Source organism: Sminthopsis crassicaudata, chromosome 1 (assembly GCF_048593235.1).
Source record: "Sminthopsis crassicaudata isolate SCR6 chromosome 1, ASM4859323v1, whole genome shotgun sequence".
Taxonomy (NCBI): Eukaryota; Metazoa; Chordata; class Mammalia; order Dasyuromorphia; family Dasyuridae; genus Sminthopsis; species Sminthopsis crassicaudata.
The window spans coordinates 676,934,295-676,960,410 of record NC_133617.1 but is presented as its reverse complement, the minus strand read 5'-3'; the positions used below and the strand labels follow the sequence as shown (position 1 = coordinate 676,960,410).

The window sequence follows — 26,116 nt, the reverse complement described above, 5'->3', positions numbered from 1 at the left end:
TCATTACAGCCCACTATGTATGTGTGAACTAGAGAACCATTACATCATCATACTAAGTATATGTATACTAAAGAACCATCATCTCATCAATTCTACTGAGATAACACCTTGTTGTAAGTATCTTTGTTTCAAATATACTTCTCCAGAGTTCTGGCCCTCTTCACAATATCTATTCAATTTCCTTTCTACATTAAACTTATAGGTATACATGATGTCAAATTGATGTAATTGACTTAGCTCATTTTCTTTCTAAATTTTAATTCTAAAATATTTGGGCTAATTCAATGTCTCAGAAATATCCCAATTGTGTAAGCTAATATCTTTTCAGAGAACTTGTCCAGAGTCTGTGTCTAATGGTTCTGCTGCTTCCTGGGGATATTATTGATGGTTGGCCAATGACATCTGCTGATTATTTTTACTCTACTTAAATGATTAATATAAACAAAGGTTGCTTTAAAGATATTGATTATCTTTTTTGTCAATGCAATGTAAATAACATTTAAAAATAGTTTGATTACTCACCAGTTAAAAGAGTTGTCCAGTATAAAGGATTACCCCAAACCAAAACTGTGAAGTGACTATTTTGCCTTTGGCTCACCACCTTTCAAATGGTAGGTGTTTGAATTTCTAAAAGACACTTCCAAATCCCCATCATCTACAAAGTTACTAAATGCACACATACACAGACATACTAAAATTTGCTTAAGTACCTTCATCATTCTGAGGGCCAAGAAAGGCTACCATTTAATATGATAAACCATGAGAACTCACCCAATAATACAGCTAGGGCTTTCTGAAAACAATGACTTCATCTTTCTTGATGATACTCTAAAGATTGGGAATTTAGGCCTAGTATATGTATGTGGGTGATATGATATCAAGCCTTTAAGAAAGGCAAAACAATCCATAACTCATATTTATTTAACATTAAAAGTTTTCAAAGTGTTTTCAATACACCTGTTCTTATGTTATCCTAATACCCTGCAAAGGAGATTTAGCAGATATTATTAGCCCCATCTTATTGATGAGGAAATCAAGGCTCAGAGATGTTAAATAAGCTTGACCAAGATTGCCAGATTAGTATATTAAAAGAGTCAAAATAAAACAAGAAGTCTTCAGATTTTTTTTCATTGCTCCATCCCTACTTGCATTCTAAAGAGTTGTTAGGAAGAAAATGAATTCAAGTTCTGTAAGAAGCTCTAATATCCTGGAGAATTACTCCAATCATATTATATAGGCAACAGCCTGCTCTGCTCATTGACAATTATACAATTTTAATCTGTATTTGTGGTCAAATTATAATATAGTGATGATATCCTCCAAATGGGAGGAATTAGACAAAGTAATAACCTTAGTTATGTCCATATAAGCTTTGGAATGTACTTCTCAGCATGTATTACTTTAGCTTTTTATCTTAAAGAGGGCAAACTCTAGTGAGTCAGAGCCTACATCAAACAGTGATGCTCCACTATAAGGAAAAGAAAGAGGTTTGTTTGCTAAATAGCTAGCCTTGGAAAGAAAGGCTCCCTTATCAACTCATCTCTTTCTTCTTGGGGAACCCTCACTTGTGATCAGTTTGAGTAAATAGTGCCTTTGATGTCTTTTGAGACATCAAAGGAAACACAATAGTTCCCTTTCAAACTACTCCTGATATCCCTTCACTGAGTACCATATGTTATTATGTTTTCAGTGAGTAAATAATAAATAGTGATGGGTTTTGTTGCTGTTGCTTGCATTTTGGGGGTTTTTGCTTTTTGCTTTTTCCTGTAAAAATGTCTAGCACATTTCAATAGACATGGAATAAGACAGGGAGAGGGGAATCAGGGAGGTGACCAAATTATCAGATGTCATCCATCTTTCTTATTACATTTATAGTATCTTTATAATCTGCACTCTAAAATTATATAATCTGTATCTCTCTCTATGTGTGTATATAAGTACATAGTACATAAGTGTGCTAAAATTGATATTAAAAGGGTTTTTAACCATAAACTTCAAAAAAAAGGAAAGTACACATTAGTCAATCGTCCTAAACTCACCATGATATTCCAGTGCCATCACCAACATAATGAATGGTAACTATCTTCCAGAGGATAACAAAGGACTAAAATAAATCTTTGAGAGTTCTGGCTTTGAACTTTAGGCACTCAAAGCATCTTAAACATGACACTGAGGATACTGAACCATAACTGTAACCTTTTGGCACAAAATGAATTTATATCAGATATCTTCTGTGTTTACACCATTGTAGCCTTCTGGTGATTTTCCTGTCTCCTGGCTCCTGAAATATCCTTAGACATTCTCTTCTATGAGAATATTGGAATTATTTTCATTGTCTTTCATTACAATGTATATTTTCTCTTGATTAGAGATCAGGATAAGCACTGGAACTGTGATTGATTGACATAAGGAAATTCCTTAATATAGGGCAGCTCTATGAGGCAATGGGTAGAGCACTGGGTCTGGAGATAAGTAGACTCACCTTCCTAAGTTCAAATCTAGCATTGCACACTTACTAGTCTAAAACTAGTAAGACACTTACTAGACCCTAAACAAATCACTTAACCCTGTTTACCTCAGTTTCCTCATCTTTAAATGAGCTGGAGAAGGAAATGTGACAAACTATTCCAGTATCTTTGCCAAGAAAATGTCTTAAAGAGCCATGAAGAGTCAGACACAATTAAACAACAACAACAACAAATCACATAGCCTTAAAAAGTTCACTGAAGCAATGAAAAATTAATTACAATTACAGAATAATATGGCAGTGACAAGATCTGAATGTAGGCCTTTCTGGCTTAGAGGGCAAGTAATTACTAATAATAATTTGAATAAGTTGGTACTTCTATTGACATAAATGATATTTCTTCCTAAACCAAACTTCATTGAAATAAAAAAAAATGGGCATAGGTAAGCTAGAAAGCATGTTAGAGAAAGGAAACCAGGAAAGGAAAGTAACTATAGCTCATTCCACAAAAGAAGCAGATGAAGGAAGTGGAGGTATTTATTTATTTATTTAGTCTGATGAAAAGAAGATTCAGAGAAAAAATAATAACTGTCTTCAACTATTTTAAAGATTATCACATGGGAAGGGGATTAAATTTGTTATATTTGATCCTGGACGGCATAAGAAGGGTCAAAGAGTAGAAGTTTTGGAGAGGCAAATTTTAGGTTTGATTCAAAAAGAAAATCCTTCATAAGCAGTACTTTTCTAAAGTGGAATGATTTACTACAGAAGGTATCAGATCCCTCCATCACTGAAAGGCTCCAAGCAAAGGCTGCTGAGTGCATTGTAAAGGGATGTTTTTTCAGGCATTGGATTAAAGGTATATTGGATTAAAAGGCCATAAAGGTGCCTTTCAAATCTGAAATCCTATGCTTCTATAAAGTAATAGGAAGTAATCTTGACATTATGAGTAAAAAGGAAAAAAAATGATAATTTCAGTTTTTTCAGCCTTTGAAACCAGGAAAAGAAATCCTTGTTAAAAAAAAATTAAAGCCTATTCTTTGCTTTAGGCAATGTCTAGGCATTTCAGTAGTTGATACATTAAGAGCTAACATTAAAAGATTGTCCCCAATATTATGATTAGCAAGAAATCATTAATAACAAGAGTACACCCAATTCTTTCTACAAAATCACTTTAATATGAAGAGACTATGAAACAATTTTGTACATTGTGCCTTGACAAATAGCATTCCAATATTTTTAAAAGGTATAGCAAATTATTTATTCCATTTAACACAGGAAATCTTCCCATTTTCTGTGATGTGAGCTCAGGAGTATACTGGCAAATGTTTCACTATCAGTTCTTACAAATATACTAATGCACTTTAAAGTTTGATATGCATTATTAACATTTTATCTAATATTTTCACAATTCTAGAAATCAACAAAACAATAAATCAAGCTCTGATTTGCTTGCCTATTTCCAATAAAAATGTTCACACTGAAAATTTGACTGTTGATGGACACTTTGAAATAATAACAACAAACTCTTGCATTGGAAGTCTGTCTAAGAACATGGTTTTCTTCTCAGAATTATGTTTTTAAATGCAGAAAACAAAACCAGAATATTACAAAGGAAATCAATTATATTGAATTAATTAATAATTATATTAAAATATAATAAAAAATTTTAAAGTAAATTCATAGACACTTGGGCAGCTAGATGGCATGGTAAAGAAAGCTGGAGTCAGGAAGACCTAAGTTTAAATCTGGCCTCAGACACTTATTAGCTATATGACCCTGGACAAGTCACTCAACCCTGTTTGGTCAATTTCCTCATCTGGGAAATGATATAGAGAAGGAAATGGCAAAGAACTCCAGTATCTCTGTCAAGAAAACCCCAAAATGGGGTCACAGAGGAGTGGAACATGACTAAAATGATCGATCAACAGCAGCTTGGATGATGGTGAGAAAGTAGGTTAATTCTTTGCTCTAGGTCTAAGTAAGCTATTCCTGTTGCATCTGCATTTGAGTGTTGTGTGAGTCTCTATTCAAAACCTTTACAAAAGGTAAAGAACTGAACTCAATTCTGGGGGACAAATAAATGTGGCTTTGGGTTTGTGAGGTTCCAGAAGGGCTTCCTTTTGTGTAGCAGTTACTAAGTTCTAATGCAAAGAAAATACCTACAGACTGGGTGATTGATGAGGTAACAGGGAACCAAATGATAAGGTTAAATATCTAATGATGAGATATATACCTCAATAGGATTAATTGAGGTCTAGTGGCAGGATTGGGGTACAGGGAGTCACTTGGCGCTCCCCTGCAACCCCTTAGGATTTGGCACAAGGATACAAAGTTAAATCAGGTCTAGTGGCGGCGAGAGTCCCCTGTAAATGAATTTACAGGCCCGAAAACCTAGATTGATAAAAAGAGATTTATTGCAAGGTTTGGAAGCAAGGTTAAAGTCTGATTAGTAAAAGGCATTAGATAGAGGAAGACACCGAAAGTGGCAGGACAGAGAGTCTCTGATGCAAAGCATCTTTGCTGGCATCTTTCAACTCTCTGACAAGGGATGATTCTACCTTCACTGTTTTATCTGCTGAAAGGGGCATATGGGTGGAGCCCAGATTGATTCCTGGAAGGCAAGATTCTTGGTAGGCTTTTCAGATAAAGAAGAAACTATTTTGGGGAAACCTGAGCAGATAGTTGGGGATTGAGAAAATCCAAGCCAGCTCAGATCTGGTGGGGGGCTGGGTACAGCCCAAACTGGCTTGACCAGTTCTTGTAATCAAAGATCAGTCCTAAAGGAAGTTGGAGATCAGACAAGGAATCTCAAAGGGGCTATTGCCCCCATCATGATGATAATGATGTGCCTATGCCCCAACACCAATTATATTACTGCCTTGTAGTACTGCCCAAGTTATTCCTTAATTTCTTGGGCTTGAGTATGATTTAATTATTCAACTCTTAGGACTCCTTACCCTTTCCTTCTTTCTTTCCCTATTTTTTACTTTCTGCATTCCTCCTTACAGCCAGGACCAATCTTAGGTTAAAAAGTAGTCTTGGAGCAAGTATCATTGTAGGATCTCTCTCCTCATATCTCCTCTGAACAGATCATCTTTTACTATTTGAAAATTTTTTGTAACATGGATAAACTTTCACAGTTTAATAGTCTGCAGAATTGAACCTAAGAATAGAATATTGCAGCAAGATTCAGACAATTAGAGTTCTAGTCCTAGGAAAACCACTAGCAACATAAAGATTCCCTAACATGTTGCTTTATTCTCTAAACCTAAGGGTTTTCATCTGTAAAATTTTGGGTATTAGATCTTTAATTATGACCTATAATATTAACTATTAGCTATATCTTTCACATCTCTTGTAGTTGGTTCTTTTCAATGTATTTTAAACATCTTGAAGGCAAAAATGATTTCACTTTGTCTCTGTATTATCATTTATTATAGTACCTTTAATATAACAGATGTAAATTATTTAGTCCCACTGCAATGATAATCAGTTATAGTAATTTGGTTGAGATTTATATACATTCTTTTTTTTCTTGTATGACAAAGATTTATGTTATTAGCACTTCATGCCTAACTATCACCCACACACTCTCAGCCTGTCCATAATATTGGCCCTGTAACAAGAAGTAATTGAGTCTTTCTCTCTACCCCAATTCCATCACTCGTGCTAGGAGATTTCAACCTTCCTCAAATATCCTAACTTGGTAGTTCCTCAGACTTTTTTATAACTTACTTGTCCACTCTATCTTACCTACAAACATGATCATCAGATCCTTGATACTGCCATTGGCACAAGTGTGCCATTTCCATGTCTGTGAAGCTATACAATTCCTTTATCTGATTGTTATCCTTTATTATTACAACTTTCCTTAGAACTTTTGAATATTAATATTATTTTTTTATCTTCATGGCAACCTCCAATCCCTCAACTCTTTCAAAGGCCACCACTCCTGTACTTTCAACACTCTTCTCCCTTTTTTATCTCAATGCCATGATTAATCAGTCCAATTCTACACTCAAATCCATTGTCTCCTTGTTCTACCACTCATAATACTTTGCCAAATTCCAATCTCGTATTATTACCAGTGTTCAACTTTGCCCACTGTTAAACAGAGCTAGAAAAAAATGATAAACCTATATTGACTAGATTCACTATAAATATGTATTATACAATCACAACTGGGCCTCCTTGCCATAGCAATTATGGCTATTTCAAATTTTTTTTTCCCTCCTAAAGTTTCCCATAGCATTATTCCTCCCATTCCCATAGCTAAGAACCTTATTTTATACTTTCAAAAAAATGAGACAGTTCATTGAGAGGATTCTTTTCTCACTTCCTCTTCATAGTGCTCAAATATCATTCCCCATTAGCTTCTTCACCCATGAAGGCAAACTCATCAAGGCAAACTCCTGAACTTATACCCTTGATCCCACCCCATCCTGTCTTCTCTAACATTTCTATATTTCCCACTTTATTTCTCTCTAATGGTCAAATCTCTCCCTATCTACGGGTTCTTTCCCTATGGCCTCTGTCATTTGAGGAAAAACTTACTTAATCCAACAATCTCCCCTTTAAGTATTAATCTTCTCTCCTTTATTAAACTCCTCAAAAAAAAACCTTCTACAATAGGTACCTCTAGTTCCTCTCTCACTCATTTCTAAATCCACTACAATCTGGCTTCTTATTTCATTCAAATGCACAATTACTAATGATACTTTAGCTGCCAAATGACATCTTAAACATTCCTGATCTCTGTTAAGGACCATGCCTAAGTATGAAAGGGGTGGTCAATTTTCCAAAAGCTCCCACAGCTGTGAATCAAAACAGACTTGAAGGAATTGCAAATCAGACTTTAATGATGCAGATGTCGCTTGTGAATTGAGAATGAAATAAATTGGAGGCAAAAGGGAAGAGGAGGGAGGTCAGAGAATGTAATTGCCTCTAAGTCTCCTTGTATCATTTTCATCCTCTCAAAGGAAGGGATCCATTCTGCTGGTCTGAGTTGGATCCCCAGCAGTCACTGGCGGATGGCTCCGGTAACAGACCATTCCCCAGACTTTGATACAATCAATCATTTCACCTGGATGTTCTCTCTTTGCATGTTTTTGTGACATTACTCTCTCCTGGTTCCTCTCTAAACACTTGACCCAATACTTTTCAGGGTCCTTTGCAGGCTCTTCAACACAATCACAACTACAAATTTTGGGTCTATCACAACTACAAATTTTGGGTGTCCCCCAGGACTTTTTCCTGGATCCTTCTCTCTTCTCCCTCTGTACTATCTCACTTGTTGATCTCATCAGCTCCCATGGGATTAATAACAAATTCTACCCCAGATGACTTCTAGATTTGTATACACACACACACACACACACACATATAAAATCATCTCTTTAATCTCACATCACCAACTATCTTTTAGACATCTCAAATTAATGTCCTATAAATATCACAAAATTGACAGAACTCATTATCTTTCTCCCCAGAACTTTAGTGCCATCCTCAGCTCCTCATACTCCACATAGCCAATTGTGGTTAAGTCTTGCCTTTTCTACCATCAACATATCTTGCATATGGATTATCTTCAATTCACTCATTATTTATATCCTATTGCACAACTTCATCAAACTCATTCTTGAATTACTATAATAGTCTTTTGGTTGATCCTCTCTCAAGCCTCTTCCCCAGTCCAGCCCATTCTCTACATAGCCACCAAAGTACTATTCCCTAAAATGCAAATCTCACCATGTCACACCCTTACTGAATAAACTCCCAATTACATATGCTATCAAATATAAAATCTTAGACTTGATATTTAAGGACTTTACAATTTGTTCCTGCCTTCCCAGTTTTATAATACTCTCTTCTCTTCTACAAGGGATAAGATCTAAATGGTTTCTTGCTATTGCTAATAACACATGATACAGTATTTTCTGATGCCCTATCTTTTCATCATCTGTTCTCCACATAGAATTTTCTGCCTCTTTACTTCTATTGCCACTCTTGTTTCATCCCTTTCATGTCACCATGACTCAACTGCCATGAACACTACTGAGAAAACTATTTAGAAAATATTGGAGAAGCTATAGGTTCAAAAGTCAAAGAACAGAAGAAAACTGGGAAAAAAAAAAAGCAGGGTTAGTTGAAGGGACAGCCAAAGTCTCTTAAAAACAGTTGACCTACTTATGATTATTTTTCTGATCCCAAGGACAGTCTAAACTTGGTTCCTAAATACTGATATTGGTTGGACTGTTCAAAATTCCATAAATTAGTATTAACATACCTTCTTTTTAAAATTTTCTTGGATTGAATCAGTAATTCTTACTTTAATATTTCTTAGTTTGATTCAAGTCAGCATTTATTAAGGGCCATGGGAGATTGTTTTCTCATAATTTGTGGTTGAAACATTAGCACTGAGGAAAGGTTAGTTTTGACTACGACAAAGAGGATACTATTCAAAAATTCTTAACCTGGGATCTGTAAGCTTCTTTTTTGTCAACAGTGAAAAGTATATTTCATAATAATTAATTTCCTTTGGAATCTTATATATTTTATTTTATGAATTTTAAGACAATATTCAGAAGTCTATAGGGTTGATCAGACTCCAAAGGGGTCCATGATGCACAGAAAGGATAAGAACCCTTTTTTAGAACGTGGGTACTCTGTAATGGGAGAAAAGATACAGTTCTTTTTGATAATCTCATATTTTATATCCCTTTTCCTATCAAATATAAGGCACACTTCAAATCTTAAAGGGCTACATAAATGCTAATAACAATCACTAACTATTATAGAGAGCTTTAAAGTTTTCAAAGCATTTGTAAATATTGCCTCATTTGATCTTTACTAAAACCCTGGGAAGTAGGCATAATGATTATTCCTAATTTACATATGAATTAATCCAAGGCAAACTTGCCCAAAGAAATCCAGTTTAGTAAGTGTTTGTGGTTAGATTTGGGGTCAAATATTCCTGGTCCTAGATGCAATGTTCTACTTACCCACTGTGCCAATTAGCAGTAAATATGAACTATAAACATTAGTGAATTATTATTTAATATTTTTAAATGATAGCAATTATCATACTGATGCTATTATTCTGTTGTGGTTATGCTGTGTCTTATGAGTATAAAGTCTGATTTCATCTTTGCATCCCAAACATTTAGAGCATAGTGCCTTGAGAGTGGTATTTGTCTAATAAATGCTCATTGAATTGAAAAGAATTTCCTAAAACCAGTAAAACTCAAACATGCTAAAAAAATTAGTCAATAGTAACAAATGGGAATTTCAGTATGTATACAAAATACCATCTGAGAAACATTTTTTTTCAATATTATATCAAAGTAATAACAAATTCTATAGAGTAACGAGGGCATATAACAGTAAATACATTATAAGTAAACCTTACCTACAAACATCTAAATCCACCTTTGTTGAAACTGATTTTCCTATGTTTCAATACAATGAAAAACAGGCCAACAATAAATATTCTAAAAAAGATGCATTTTTTAATATGGTATTCTCTTGTAATAGGTATCATTTCAAAATTTGAGTAGATTTTTGAAAGATAAATTGATCAAAACAACTATGGTTTAAACAAAACAAAATGTGTGAGCACCATTGAATCTGCTTTTGTTCTGCAAATAATTTTAAGTGAATGAGCCATTCTTTCTAAACTCAGCCCAACAGTTTTTAGTATTCCATGAATAAAATCACTAGAAAAACACACTCTCATTAAAGTATGCTTACAATTTTAATTATAGTCAATTTCATGAATCTTAAGTCAGAATATTATTTTTCTGCCTCAATACTTGAAAGAGACAGAAGAAAACCTTAAGAATGATTTTACAACAATAATACTTTACATTGGAGATAAATGATCTTTAAGCAGAATGTTCTTTTTATATTTATTAGTTTGACAGTATACAACAGTACTTAACACTGTTTTTTGTTTTTATTTCATCTTCATGGAAACATTCATGAGTAATTTTCATTTTGAAAGGATGAAAATGTTCGATGATTCAATATTTGAATGAAGCTATATAAAGCAAGAAAGTGGTCTAATTAGAATATTACTTTTAACCAGTCTTAACTAGGATGTAGAAAGTAGGGTTGTCCCGGAAATTTTGGGGAGGGTCAAAAATTTTGCTCCCTGACAGTTTTCTGTCTGCCCCAACCTTTATTACACTACCTTAAAGCATTCTAGTCTTCTCTAAGAACCTGATTTCCTCCACTATAATATCTCTACAAAGTGGGGAGGTTGGGAGTCAACTGTGCCACAGGAATTGGAGCATCAGTCTCTCCTAACACAGACGTAGCCAACTGCTTCAACCTTCACTTAGGGCTTCTGCCAAAAGCCCCAGAATTCTTAATTATAGCACTATTTATATCAAAACCTCCTATATATCAAGAATTATTAAATGTTGTACCTGTCAAAAGGATTAAGCCCTCTCTTATGCTGTAAAGAATATGATTTTTGAATATAATCTTAAAATCAGAATGAGAAACTCTCTCTCTAAATTTGTATTTACTGTCTAGTAGATTCACTTTTTAATGTTTGTGTTCATCTATAAACATGAAAAATCCTATTCCTTTACAGGTCAGAAGGAAGTTTGAATAGTGAACAGAATAAACATAAATTTCTTTGAAATTCTTGTAAACATGAATATTATCATTTAATATTTAACATTTTTGTTCCTGGATAGCACAGGTAGGCAACAGTATAAACTTTCTTGTGTTTGGGAAACTTGAATTTACTATTCAATAAAGCACTCCAATACATAGCACCACTATGGCAGCTCTGTGTAAAAGGTCAGGAGCCCAAACTCAAAATATGGCTTTTAAAAAATGTTCTCTTCCTATACTTCCTATGCTCCAGAAGAATCTCTTTCTGGTTTCTTTCCTCATCCTTCCCTCCCTGTACCATGGCTACTTTTAATTCATTTCTGTCACTGAAAGTAGACCCTTTGACTTAAAGTGCCTATGAGATCCTTCTAGTCATATAATTTCTACTGTATTAATCAATTCTACATCTACTGGCAGACAAACTGACCAAAATTTTGGTTTACCAGAGATGTTATTATATGTTTAAACAGAAGAACAGTTTTACATCCTTCTTACAAAGTTGCACAATAATTTTCTGGGGTCATATCTGAACTCAGATCTTTCTGACTCTGGGTCCCATGTTCTATCCAGGTACAGGTATCCTGCCTGAAAGGTCTTGCCAGAACTTTTGCAATGCCTTCCTTGTGGCTTTTCTTGTTTCTTGTTTTCCCTCCTCCTTCTAATCCACCCTCAAACAAGCTGACAAAATAATCTTCCTAAACTATATGTCCTACTGTATCAGTTCTTTGATCAGATATCTTCAGTTGTGTTAATAATACCATGGATAAAGTACCAACTCCTCAGCTTGGCATTTCAAGCCTTTCACAATTTGACTCAAACTTGCTTTCCCAGATAATATTTCATTTTACTTCCCTCAACCAAAGCCACCTCCCATACTCTTCATTCCAGACAGCATATTTTGTGCCCTCCATAGTATTCCATCTCTATGCCTTTGCTCAACTGGTTTCCTATGCTTGGAAAACATTGTACCACTTGATTTCATCCTTTACCTCTACCTCTTTCAATTCTTATCTTTGCTGAGGGTTCAATTCAGACATTACTTTCTCCAAAGTCTTTTCAGATCACCTTAGTTATTATTGCTTTCTCTCTCCTGCAAGTATGTGGTATGTTCTCATCAATGTATATATTGTATTTCCCTTAGAATGCAAACTCCCTAAGGACAAGGTTAATTTTTGTTTGTGTTTATTTTTATCTTTCTGTCTCCAATAATAGAAGCTAAATAATAAAATGGAATTAGAGATGAAGTTGTACTCTTTTATTTTAAAGATGAACAAACTAAAAATCAAAAAGCTTAAATGACTTTCCTATTTGTGAAAGCTTAAGATATATCATGGAGTTGAACCAATTGTTCCATTAGCTTATGGATAAGGAGGTTTTCCCCTTTTCTCTAGCATTTTACCTACTCACCTACTATATTTTTGATATTATCAGTACCTCCATAAATAATATACCCCTTATCTAGATAGCTCATACATGCACACCAACACACATGGAGCATTCTTACAGGTAGTTACTCCTCTGGATACTTATATTGTCCAGGGGATGATGGTTTAGCCCACAGTTAGAAGAGTTTGAACCTCAACCTTAAACAACTTTAGGCTTTAGTTTCCAGAATAAGCAAAATAGATAGAATCCCAGTCAATGTCCCCAGACACCAAATCTAGAGTTGAATTCTTTCACACTTTTTCTTTTCAGAATGAGTTTCCAGCTCACTTCTATACCACAAATAAGCAATTTTCTTTTATTTTGCCAAATGCTCTTGCAGGTCACTATTTTAATGTTAGTTCAATTATCTTTGCCTCAGCAAAATTCACATTTCTAAGACAAGAACTTAGCTGGAATTTCTTTTAAAATATTCTTCCTATAATTATGAATTCTGTATATTGCCAATGGCTATCTGACTTTTACTATTTATAGAGAACTCAGCATAATGGAAATGTAGTTTATTGACACAGATAGGCAATCAACTGCATACCGCCATACTGTTATCACAAAAGAATGTTTCCCAGATTCAACATCAAAAGAAAAAGCATATAAACTGTAAAATAAGACTTAGAATTTGACATTTTAAGTAATATTATGAGACATAAAATGAATTTAAACTTATTTAAAGAAAAAAAAGGAATATCCTAATGTATTCACCTTCAAGAATCTCATAATCTAATCCAAGTCTCCAGAGATCAGAACCTGACTAATAGTAGAAATGTCTAAGAACACCATGGGAAAGCTGTAACATCAAAAATATGTAGTGATATGAAAAATTCTGCCTGAAATGGAGGACATTTGATAATATTTAAATATCAATATTTTTGAGAAATTGAGGAAAGAGGGAACATAATTGAAAAGTATAACATTTCCTGTCTACCCATGCATAATGATACAGAAATTCTAAAATCCAACTAAGTCTAGAGATATCTATCTCTATTTTTATTATAACATATTTTTATTATTATTTTATATTATTATTTTTATAAAACAATATATTTTTATAAAATATATTATTTTATTATATATAAATATATTTTATAAAATATATTATATTTTATATTATTATTATTTTATATATTTTATTATAACATCTATTTTTATTATAACATATCTATGTTAATAAACCAAGAGTAAAAGCTATTTTACATTTATTATTATTTTATATTATTATTTTTATAAAACAATATATTTTTATAAAATATATTATTTTATTATATATAAATATATTTTATAAAATATATTATATTTTATATTATTATTATTTTATATATTTTATTATAACATCTATTTTTATTATAACATATCTATGTTAATAAACCAAGAGTAAAAGCTATTTTACATTTATTATTATTTTATATTATTATTTTTATAAAACAATATATTTTTATAAAATATATTATTTTATTATATATAAATATATTTTATAAAATATATTATATTTTATATTATTATTATTTTATATATTTTATTATAACATCTATTTTTATTATAACATATCTATGTTAATAAACCAAGAGTAAAAGCTATTTTACATTTAGAACATTTCATGTGAAATCAACTCCACTAGAACTGACCATAAGACACATATAGTTTCTTTACTAAATCTGTCACCCAAAATCATTATCCAATTAGATCTTATTTGGAATAGAGTCAAGGCTGAGAAATATGCTTTTTTAAGCTGCCACTTATAAACATACATAGAGATGGAGTACTGACAAAATTCTTCACTTTTTATCTGCCTATGTGTCCTATGACCACCAATCATTTAATGTGAGTATTGAGAAACAACAGAAGTATGAAAGGCAAAAAAGATGATGGGGATTAGAGTCAGGAAAGATAGAAAGTCAAACTTTTCCTTGTAACATAGTTACTATGTGATCATGGAAAAATCATTTAACTTTTGACCTTCAGTTTCCTTACCTATAAATTTAGGATAAGAAAGTATTGCCTTCCTACTCATAGGTAATCTATAAATATTTATTTTGTAAAAAACAAACAAACAAACAAACAGTATCAACAAGACTTTAAAAAGAAAAAATATTATTTAATAACTCTTAAAACTTCAAATCTAATTCTGTTCATTTTCCAGATGAGGGAACAGTCTGTAGCTAAAGAGGATATTTCATCTTATTACTTCATTTTAGAGTTAAAGATAGTAAGATTCAGAGAAGTTTCTTGCCATGGATCACACAGGTAGATATAATTAGAGGAAGAATTTGAATCCATGTCCTCCGATTCTAAGTTTCATCTTTCATAGTCTCCAATGCCAATTACCACAAAGCCCCTATGTTTTAGTGATTCTTAAGCTGAGTCCTTCTATGAAAGTTCTTGTATTTTATTAGTATCAGTGTTTTATCTATGATGCTCCATGGCAAGGAATCATAGACTATTGTGATCCCAGAAAAATAAAACTTGCAAGTGACCCACAGTATGGTGATGGGATGAATGTAGAGTTTTAATACAAAGCAACATATTAACAAAATGATTCATATAGTGTAAATGACTTGAAATTACCACATCACACCTTCAGATGAAGGTGATGAATATAAATGAGGTAATCTATGCAAAGTACGTTAAAGTTTAGGAAGTTCTACATAAATAGATCAGTCCATAAGATCTATTCTTACTTTATAAAGTGGATGAGGTGACTGCTAAGTGTATCTACAAAAATTTATGGAGTAGTGTCATTTAAACATGGCAATCTCTTGGATTTTGAGCACCTTCATATCAACTAAGAAAATAGAGTCTTATGATGAAATAAGGAACTTCATAAAAGTTGAAAAAGTTTCATGGGTTCCAACTACTCTTCCCATCAGTTCAGATCACAATTGACCCATACCTTCTAATTTTGTTTTGTCTATGGCTTTCAATAAATCCTCCATAAAGGAGTTCCCCAGTGAAGCCTTCCTCTGGTTCATTTGATAATTTGTGAATGCCAGAGCATCAAGCTGTTCATGTGTTATCCTTCAATTTAACAATATGGGTAATTTCAAGTCTTTTACAATATTTTTTCACATGTATATCATTTTGGTAATATGTTGTTGTTTAATACTCAACATTCATCCCATTATCATACTGTGGCTCACTTGTAAATTTTATTTTGGTGGGCTCCTGATATTCTATTGATTTTTTTGCCATGGAGTATCATGGGAAAAACAATGGAGCTAAGATACAAGGGCTTTCAAGCAAGAATCAACTTAGGAAACCACCACAATAGGATAGTGGTGTTTGGCAGTAGAGATCATGAAAGAAGGACCAGCTTGAAAAAAATATATTAGCTATGTATGTTTTGTGTGCTATTTGAGATCTTTAAGGAACTCAGTGTATGGGAGCATAGTAGAGGCAAATTAACCTTGAAGTTACTTATTAGGATACAAGCCATTCCACAAACATGCATGCATCATGCTTCTCATTTTTTTCTATTGCACACAGTTTCACAGGTGCATAATTGCCAACATAAATGTGTGCAGTTATCAAGGCAAAAATAAAAAATGGAATTATTAATAAAATCACTTGAATGCTTTAAGTCACAAAAGTTGAATATGCAAATGTTGAAGTTCTACAGTAAATATTGTAGAGCAATTGGTTTACTTCCAATCCAACTCCCAAGATACGGGCCAAGTCTTGGCCTAGTCCTCAGGGTATGAGTCAAAGTGAAAAAAAGAAACATTTCCTACCAGTTCATGAATCAGATTTATCATAAAAATGTACCTGGAGAAAGACTAAGGCATAAAAGTAATCAGGGAACTCGAGGGTTTTGGTCAGTCTGAGGACCCTGAAGGTACCTTGGAGCATATCATATTAGGCATCTCATTCATAGAATTGACTATCACCAATAAGAAGTTTAGCACTTAGGTAATTCTACTATATACTTTAAAATTCAAGCAATATTTTCTAGATCCCTTTCATAATATCAATTCATATTTCAGTAAATCATGGCTGGGTTAATATTCCAATAGAGGTCCTTCCTGAAGGATCCTTTAAAACCTCATAATACAAAAAGTGACTGAATTATTCCTAGGTTGCCAAGAAAATCTGCTGTCTATGGGTTCTATGAATAATGGTTTAAGCTAAAATATTTTCCAGTGGATTAGAATGCTTGATAAATCCAATCATTAGTGTATCAATTAAGAACCCTCCAAATTGTCCTCTAAATTGACCTTGAAGTATATTTCTACACTACTATTAAACACTGCACTAGACATCTCCTGCTCAATTGCTTTAGTTATCTGAATTATTCTACTATATATATTAGAGACTGAACTAGACCACCAGAATTATACCAGAATGTGTATGGATTTTGTCATTTCTACTGAAACATCATTTATCTAAGTACATAGGAAGTAAAATGTAATTAAAACCCATAGTCCAAAGATCTTGGCATTAAATTCTATCCTAATACTTATGTCACAATGACCTGTTCCACTGTGAAAATATTTTAAATTACTTATGAATTGAACATTGAACATCAATGGAACTAATTAAATTTAATTTTGTAACTATTTACATATTAAATTATTAATTTCAAAACCTAAAGTATTACAGTAAACTCCAAGCATTTCCTTCACATCTGCAGTACTTTGTCCATTCAATCTCTTTCATTTCTATCTTATATGATAATGAGATTCTTTTATTATGCTACATTATTTCAAAAAGACCTTTCTAGGATTCTTTATATTCCTCATTCTTGCCTTATTTGCATGCAGTCTTAATTGCATTATAGTATTCCATTACATCAATATAACATAATGTATTTAATCATTCCATTATCACTGGACATTTAGATTGCTTTCCATTTTCCCCCTGAACTTTTCCAATAAAATTAATATAAACTTCCACGAATAGATAACTACTCTTTAAATTATTTGTTTCCAATCACAATTTCAGAACATATACTGAACAATGAAATTTCTGGGACAAAGTGTGTCATTATTTTCTAATTTGATTGGGCATAATTAGGTTATTCTTCATAATAAATTATATAAATGTTATAATACTACCTGTTTCTCCACAATGAGTTTCATTGCTTTTTACTCAGGTTTGCAATTGGATGGGATTGTGCCTAAAAGTTGTTTTAATTTGATTTTATTTAGTCATTTCTAATGGAAAATCTTATTTTTTTCCCCAATTGCATGTGAAAAGAATTTTTAACAATCATTTCTTAAAATTTTGAGTTCCAAATTCATTCCCTCCTTTTTCTCCTCCATCATTGAGAAACCAAGTAATTTGATATAAATTATACATGTCCAATCATTCAGAATATTTCTATATTAGTCATGTTATAAAAAGAACATTGATACCCCTCACCCTCCTCCTGAAAAAATTAAGAAAATAAAAAATGTACATTTCGATCTTCATTGATTCTATTAGTTCTTTTGCTGAAACTGGATAGCATTTTAAAAATACTACATCATTAGAAATTGTTTTGGTCATGGTATTGCTGATAATAGCTAAGCCATTCACAGTTGATCATCATACAATATTGTTGTTAATATGTACATTGTTTTCCTGGTTCTGCTTACTTTGCATCAGTTCTTAAATGTTTTTTCCAGGTTTTTCTAAGAGCAATCTGCTCATCATTTCTTATAATACAATAGTGTTCCAACTTAATCATACATCAAAACTTGGTTAGCCATTCCCCTCTTGTGGAGCATCCCCTCAATTTCCAATTTTTTTTGCCACTACTAAAAATAGTGGTAGCACATATTTTGTACTATAGGTCTTTTTATTGTTTATGTCTTTGGGATACAAATCTAATAGAGGTATGCATGGTTTAGCTCTTTGAGCATAGTTCAAAATTGCTCTATGGAATAGCTAAATCAGTTTACAACTCTACTAACCAAAGTCTCAAATTCCTCATATCCCTCCAACATTTTTCATTTTCCTTTTTTGTCATATTAGCCGATTTGATAGATATGGGGTGGTACTTCAGAGTTATTTCTGATCTGCATTTCTGTAATAAATAATGAAAAATAGCATTTTTCATATGTTATAGATAGATTTGATTACTTCATCTGAAAACTGCATTTATATTACTTTGACCATCCAATGGAAAATCTTGATTTCTGAACAACAACCAAGTCAGTGCTTCATAATCTTTTAAAGTATAAGGATCACATGTTTAATAATGAACATTATCAAGGATTTCGCATAATAGTGTGTATACTAATGGCTATGGCCTCAGAAAATATATGATGGCAAAAACAGGATAGAAATTCAGGACTGCTTTAAGTGAATCTGATTTAAAGTAATACATTGTGTATGTTTGTATTTGAGAAAATAACTGTGTGAAACATATTTATTCTGTCTCAAAGCCATAATTAGTAGTACATTCATGGGTAAATTCTGTTATGGGATCAAGCAGATGTACAGAGTACAAACAGTACAAAGGACAATGTTATCACTCAGATATCACTGAGTTGGAAACCTAAAGAAGAAGCACAGTACCAGAAAGTTGGGGGCTTGAGGGGAGAAAGAATGAAGGAGAGAGAAAGATGAGAAAAGGTAAGAGAGAGATAAAGACTTCATGGCAGAAGGTGTCATGGACTTTGTCCATGGGAAAGCATTGAAACCACCTAAATATTTTGGGGAAGTAAATCAGGGAAGAATTAAAATTTCTTGTTAGTCTCTGAACTAATGGGGTTGGTAACACTTGCGGGGAAAAGGTTCTCCAATTTTATTTTCAGATGTAAAGTAGATATAAGACTTGGAGTAAGGTCATAAATTTATAGGATTTAGAGCTGGAAAGAACCTCACGAAGGCAACTGCGTCATTTGTCACCTCATTTGTTCAATAGAGTCAGTGTTCCCTAGCCTTATCCAAGCAAACACAAAATGAGTCCTTAGGGTGACACTTCAAAGAAAATATGCTTGATGAACCTCTGTGATTATATGGAAGGGATATGGTAGAATCCCTAGGAGCAACTTCTGGGATTCAAAGGGCAATAGCTCAAGAATCATATAAAGCTACCTGAAAGCCAATTCCTTAATTTTATAGACAAGTTGATAGATGAATGACTCACCTAAGATCACAAAATTAATAGCAATAGAGTCAAGATTCAAACTCAAATTCACTATTCTTTACCCTAGGCCATGATAAAAGAGCTGTCAGTTCTCCTAGAGACTGGTTTACAAATTAAACCTCTGGCCCATCAGGAGAGGAAACCTTAAAGCCCCCCAATCCTTTATCACTACACTAGCATCTGAAGAATTCTACCTGGAGGTCTCCCAGTTTACAAGAATGAATGCAGAGAGAACATGAGGGATGCCTGGAGTTACCAGCTTGGAAAACACATGCAATACAGCAGTGCAGGCAATGAAATAATGAGTGAACAATAGAAGCTCCATTTGCTCTTCAGACCTTAAAGCCACCTCCTGGAGGCAAAAGAGCAAATTCCCTAGGGCAGTATCTTTTCTAGAAGACATATTATGCAGGGACTTTAAGTAGCAAAAAAGGCAATATTCCTTATGAGATCATGATTCACTTGTCAGACAGAGTATTATGGTATATGAGCTTTCTTTGTTTTAGAAAACAAAAGACATCTCTTCAGAATAGCTATTATGCCTTGGGAGATGGGGAATAAGTATTTCTAAGTGCCTGCTATGTGTAAATATTATGTAATTTGATCCTCACAACAATCATATGCCCATTTTATTATTATACCCATTTTAGTTGAGGAAACTAAAGCAGAGATTAAGTGACTTTCCCAGCATTGCACAACTAGGAAGCATCTAAAGCTGAATTTGAATTCAGGAATTCCTGACTTCAGATGCAGTGTTTTCTCCACTTCACTTATGCACTGGAGGAATTTTTCCAAGTTTCTGTATGGGGTTGGAGCTAAATGAGATGGAAAATCCTGCAAATATAACACCTGCCACACCCCAGGCATATTGGGATATCTGTATATCTAAAAACAGAGCTTTATCCAGTATTGTATAACACAGAGGAGTCATAACTGACTGAAAAAGCCATCTGAGGGTGTCACTTGACCACGCCATCAGAGACCGTGAAAGGTACTGGCACTACATTCTCTGGATCCACATTCATTGCCACATGCAATTGGTGGAAACAACTCTAAGAAGCCAATCTTCTTATTCTCAGAAAAGAAAGTGACCATTTAGCAAAACCATCACTGTTGAAACAAAACACCAAATCCTAGGATCCAAAGAGATAATAGCTCTAGTAGAGATAGCATGGTGATATGATGGGAAAAGCACTGAACTGGAAACCAGGAGACCCAGGCTAGTGTTCTGGTTCAAGTTATGAGGGACTCAATTTTCTAAGCCTCATTTTGTAAAATGAGGCAAATAAACTAGTTGTTTCTAGCTCAAATAGTCTATGGTTGTTGTCACAGGCTAATAGATTTAGAGCCAGCAGTGGATGGGGCAAGGCAGGGCCAGACCATCCAAAAGAATAAAATGATTAGTGTGAGATCATTCAATTTGCAAATTTCAGAATCAGATTCAATGTTAGGTCTTTCAACTCCAAAATAACAGACTTTTCCTCTATGTAACATGACTCTCAACTTAATCTCCATTTTTCATGACACTGAAAGTGTATATTCAATATGTATTGACTTGCACTATATATAGGGGCATATACACATATGTATTGTGTGTTATATAAACAAAACTTATACAAGTATATATGCATGTGTGCATGTGTATGTGTATGCATGTGCATGTATATAAACACACATTGCTGAATTTCATAGAGGATTAGAATGGGAGGGGACAGACCTAAGTGATTGAATCAAATGGTCTTAGTTGAACCCCACCAATTCTTCCCTCTCCTTAACGGTGATTCTCCAAGATATATTTCTTTATTCTGAAAACAATCAAGAATCAGTTAATGATTCCAAATGTTTAAATTACACAAAGAAATAGTATAGGGGCACAGAACAGCAAGCGGGAGCAGAGTTATTTGCAATTGTGCTAATTTTACATCTCAATCATCATATTCTGTCATACTAATGGACTAGGTCTCATCTCAAGTATTCAAGGTTTACATAGCTAATTAAGAATAATTACATTCAACAAGATCCACTTCCTCCCTTCTCCTCCTTTGAAACCCCAAAGATGAAGGAAAGGAATAAATGAAAATCTCACAAATAAAGCAGTTTTAAAAACTCAAAAATATCCAGTGGTGATCGCAACTTTTATTGTGATGTTTTTTTTTTTCTATGTGAAGCTTATTGAAAGGCAGTTTTAAGATCTAATAAACAAGTCATATTAATAATTGTTCTAATTTTGCATTACATTAGATAAAAATTGCACTGAAAATATCTTGCCTTTATCTACCACCCAAAACATTATAAAGAAATATCTATTTATTCAATAAGCTCACTCAGCATAGTTTTGTCTTAGAGTCATACTATATGCAAACAAATGTTTACTTTAATTCACACACATATTGAACCTTTACATTGACAAGTAAACTGAATTTCTGTTCAACTTCAGAAATATAGAGTTCACTGGGTATCTACCTTAGTCCCTAACATTTTTTTCTTGAGAAACACACTATCAAACTAGTCATATATGCAAGTAGGCCATTCTTTCATGGAATAAAAAATTTTAAAAAGCTACATGGGGTTTGGGAAAGGGGTGGTGGTGGAAGTATAAGTGGAGATAACTATCAAATGGTTGAGAAGGTTTTGAAGCCTGGGGTCAACTAATAGCTACAGATCTGATAGGTAGGACCTTGATGTGACAGTAAAGGAACAAGAGGGTTCGTTTTATCACTAAAAACAGAATTCTAAAGGAGGCAGAAACCTGAGAGATATTCTAATGGACTCACTGGGTTGCAAAGAGGGACAGCCAAGAAGCTAGTCAGCAGCACAGTTGGGAGTAAAACCTTTGGTTTCTTGATTTTTTTTTCTCCCACATTACACTAGGCTGCTTTACCATCCACAGCTTTTGCCTATTTTCACCTATACCAAAAACACCAAGGGTCCTAGGCATACCATTTAGGGAATGTTCCCTTCTCCAGTAGATAAATTTGTTAGTCCTATCTTTTCTTTATTTCGGAATCTTTGATGCCATAAAAGGGATGCTGAATTAGAGATTTTTTTTTTGAGGGGGTAAAATGCTTTTCATCTTACACATATGGTGTCTGTAATGTTCTAAAAGGCAAATGCTAACCGGGCACTTAAAAATAGAGCATTGGCTTATTAGGGTGCATTATAAAGCCAGATTATCCCTTCCTTTTTCTCCCTGCCCCCACTTGAAAACCGTATTTCGGTCCCAGCTCAGGGCCGTGTGCCCACGAATAATCCTTACTAGGCAAGTCTCTGCAGCTGTGATTCCCAGGTTAATTGTAGTGAATGCGTTCAGTTCACTCTTGCATGCGAGTGTGGGCAACATTTCCTATGTCTGAACTAGTGTTTCGGTGTCAGTGTCCGCCTAGGTGACTGCGACCCACTGGCTTGGAAGCGCTCAAGCAAACCCGCCAAAGAAAGCAACGCCAATAACCCGAGAGATCCATCTCCCAGTCCTTGATTATTCTTCTTTAGTCTTTTCGGACGTCGCCGAGATCTCCTACTAAAGCATCACATTTGATCGGAAAAGATTTAGACCTTTCCCATTCTCACCCATTATTCTCCACACCGTCCCTTTTAAAAGCCCCTAATGTCTCCCAACTGCGGAGCATGTCCAACGCAAAATGAAGCGAAGAGTAAGGGAGTTGGAAAGGGTGTAACGCAGATCAAAACAGATTTAGCATCTGGTTGTAGACAGGCAAACAAGTATACACTCTCCTCGTCTGCTTCTTCAATCCTTACACCCCCTCTCCCCCCTCACACACAACAGATTCTCCCTCCAGAAAGTCTAGAAGAGCTACTGATAGCAGCTCTTGGGGATAAGGGAAAAGGACTTTGTGGTGGAGGCTGCCCCCGCACTTGAGGCAGTGGCAACAGCAGCAGCAGCAGCAGCTGTAGCTGCCACCACCTAGCTGGGCCCGATCTCCGGGATGCTGCAGAGCTAAGGAAACACTTCTCGCGTTCTTGGGCAGGTGGAAAGTTGGAAGGCGTGCTAAGTCGCGGGCTCTGAGCTGCGTGAAGCCAGAAGGATGCGGGAGTAAGCGCAATTGAGCTAGAGGGAAGAAATGCCGGGACAGGAGGAACAGAGAATTTCAAGTCCCAAAAGTTCACTTTGCCGCTCGGGACCTCAGTTTCCAGATGTGTAAAAAAAATTAAGGTTTTGCACTAAATGACCTCTAAGGTTCCTTCCAGGTATGAAACTCGGATCCTGCCATACACGGACCAGTTTTTCGGAGTTTCGCTGGCTCTCCAATCCCCCTACAAGCTTTGGGGAGTCCCCTCCCCACCTCATTCTCAAGACCTCACCGAGCTCATCCCCCCCCCCCCCCCCCGCACATATCCCAACTTGTGGTTAGCCTGCCAAAACTCTCCAACCCTTGCTCCTCTGACCTCTCAGAGCAAAGTAGGCTCATTGGGTTTTGTGGGTTGTTTGCCTAAACTCCGATGGTTCCTGACTCCATGCAACCAGTCTGTTCATTGTCAGAGCAACCTCCAAGTTAACCTCCCCAAACCTACGAGTGATCTGCGGTCTCTCTAAAGTCGCTTTCGACGCAGACACGCAGCAGCCCGACCGAGATCCAGCTGCAAAGAGGAGGCGCACACAGGTACACACGTCCTAAAGCTGCCGCGCGGCAGACACGCTACCACTCTAGGACTGGTGGGAAGCCTCTAGGAACACACCTACACTCTTACACACATAGTCACTCTTTCTTTACCGCCTCCCCTAAATGTGTGTACACACGCGCGCACGAGTCTCTTGTCCTGAGTCCACACACACACACACACACACACACACACACACACACACACACACACGACCCTGTCTCCTCAGTAGGCTCAGCAGACCCTACAATAGGACACATGGTGTCTATTCCCTTTCATAATTGGGGAGGAGAGGGAGAATTGGGGAAGAAAGGTCGGGGCAACTTGGAGAGGTATGGACTCACCGTCCTCCAGAGACGATGTCTTTTGGCAGTCACTGAAGTGGCAGTGACGATGAGGTGGGAGACGGACACCACTATCCCAAAGATGATGGCCAGCAGGCTCCGCACAGGCAGCAAGGAATAGGAAACGAAGGTGACCAGCATGAGTTGCCACATTCCCTCCTCTGGGGAAGTGGGAGGCTCGATGCCGTAGGCCCCCAGTGAAAAAGGGCAGCAGAGGAAGGCGAAGGTGAAACTGAAGAGCAGTATGAGTTTGACGATTTGCTGGAGCTGGGTGACCTGTAGGTACTTGACATTGGTAACGATGAAGAGGGAGAGGAAGATGATGCAGTGCACGGGGTGCGAGCCCTTGGAGATGGTCAAGCTGGGACCGGACATGAGCTCCCCCAGGGCCAGGGTACCCGTCAGGACGATGAGAACGGCCAGCGCCTTGAGCGTGGAGGTCTGTTCCAGTTTCAGGTTGTAATTCCGGAAAAGGGCCTCGAGCTCCGTGCAGTCGAACTCATCCTCGCACGCGATGGCCTCCAAAAGCACCGGGGAGCCCCCCGGGGGGGCGCAGCCGCAGGGCGGACACTTCCTCCTCTTGGTTTTGACTTTCCGAAACGGTGTTTCCTCCATGTCAGTGCCATGCATAAACCTCTGGGAAGAGATGCTCCGAGGGCCCCTCCTCCCCCGCTCCTCTCCAGCTCATAGAGGGGCTCCGAGGGCGCCTCCGAGCTAGGAGCCGCTGCCAAAGCCGCCGCCGCCGCCGCCGCCTCTCTAAGAACCAAGCACCAGGGCTACAGAGTCACCCCTTGTCTCCCCGGGACCCAAAGGATAATATGCTCCTGGTGATCCCCAACACCATCCAAAAAGCCGGAATCGAGCAAAGCCAAGACAGAGAAAAAAGTCATACAGAGGCGAGAGACGGGGTAGCTCAGACGGAGCTAGCCTAGCCTGCCCCCTATCCTCTCCGCTCCTATCCTATCCTATCCTTGCGGAGGAAGAGGCGCGCGTCCGGGAGCATTCCGGGCAGCGGGCTGCGCGCTAACCGTGGCAAGGCTAAAGTCTGGGCGTCAGGAAGGCAAAGAGGGCGAGGACTGAAAAACGGGCAGCGGGAGGAGCAAGGACCAGGAAGAAGAGGAGAGAGGAAGAGGAGGAGGAGGAGGACAGAGAAAAGGAGCTAGGGAGAGGGAAGCAGGGAGACAGGGTGATCCCCTTCCTTCTTACGTTCAAGAGCATTTCTCTGGGGCGCCGACTGGCCTGCGCCTGCGCACTGGCTGCTTGAGAACCCAGACACGTCTCCCCAATCCCAGCAGATTGAAAAGAGGAAAACACAGATCTGACAACAGGACCACGCTGGAGTCCGTTTTAGGCTCTTATCTCCTTGCCTCCTCCTTTTCTTCCTCTTTCTCCTCCCTCACCTACTCCTGGCTACACATACTAGGCTATCCTTTACCCTCTCACACCCCCACTCTCCAGCTGCCTCGCTTTCCACTTTGCATTTGCACCCCCGGAGCAGCTCTGCGCCTACTGTAAATAGTCTTGTGCGTTCCATACCAATAAAGGGGAAGA

General features: G+C 36.1%; 1 protein-coding gene across 2 annotated transcripts in view; it reads right to left on the bottom strand.

Annotated features, from left to right (window-relative positions):
• The window catches only part of ADCY1 (adenylate cyclase 1), a 359,348-nt gene extending 333,525 nt beyond the window's left edge, over positions 1-25,823 (bottom strand). Inside the window, exon 1 of one of the 2 annotated variants that reach the window (XR_012484928.1) lies at positions 24,566-25,823. Coding sequence is in view for 1 of the 2 variants with exons in the window: in XM_074283571.1 (XP_074139672.1) it covers positions 24,566-25,195 (630 nt within the window). In the remaining variant the exon portion in view is untranslated. The remainder of the gene's footprint in view (positions 1-24,565) is intronic. The other variant, XM_074283571.1, reaches the window with a different exon arrangement.
• Between the last annotated feature and the right edge of the window lie 293 nt (positions 25,824-26,116).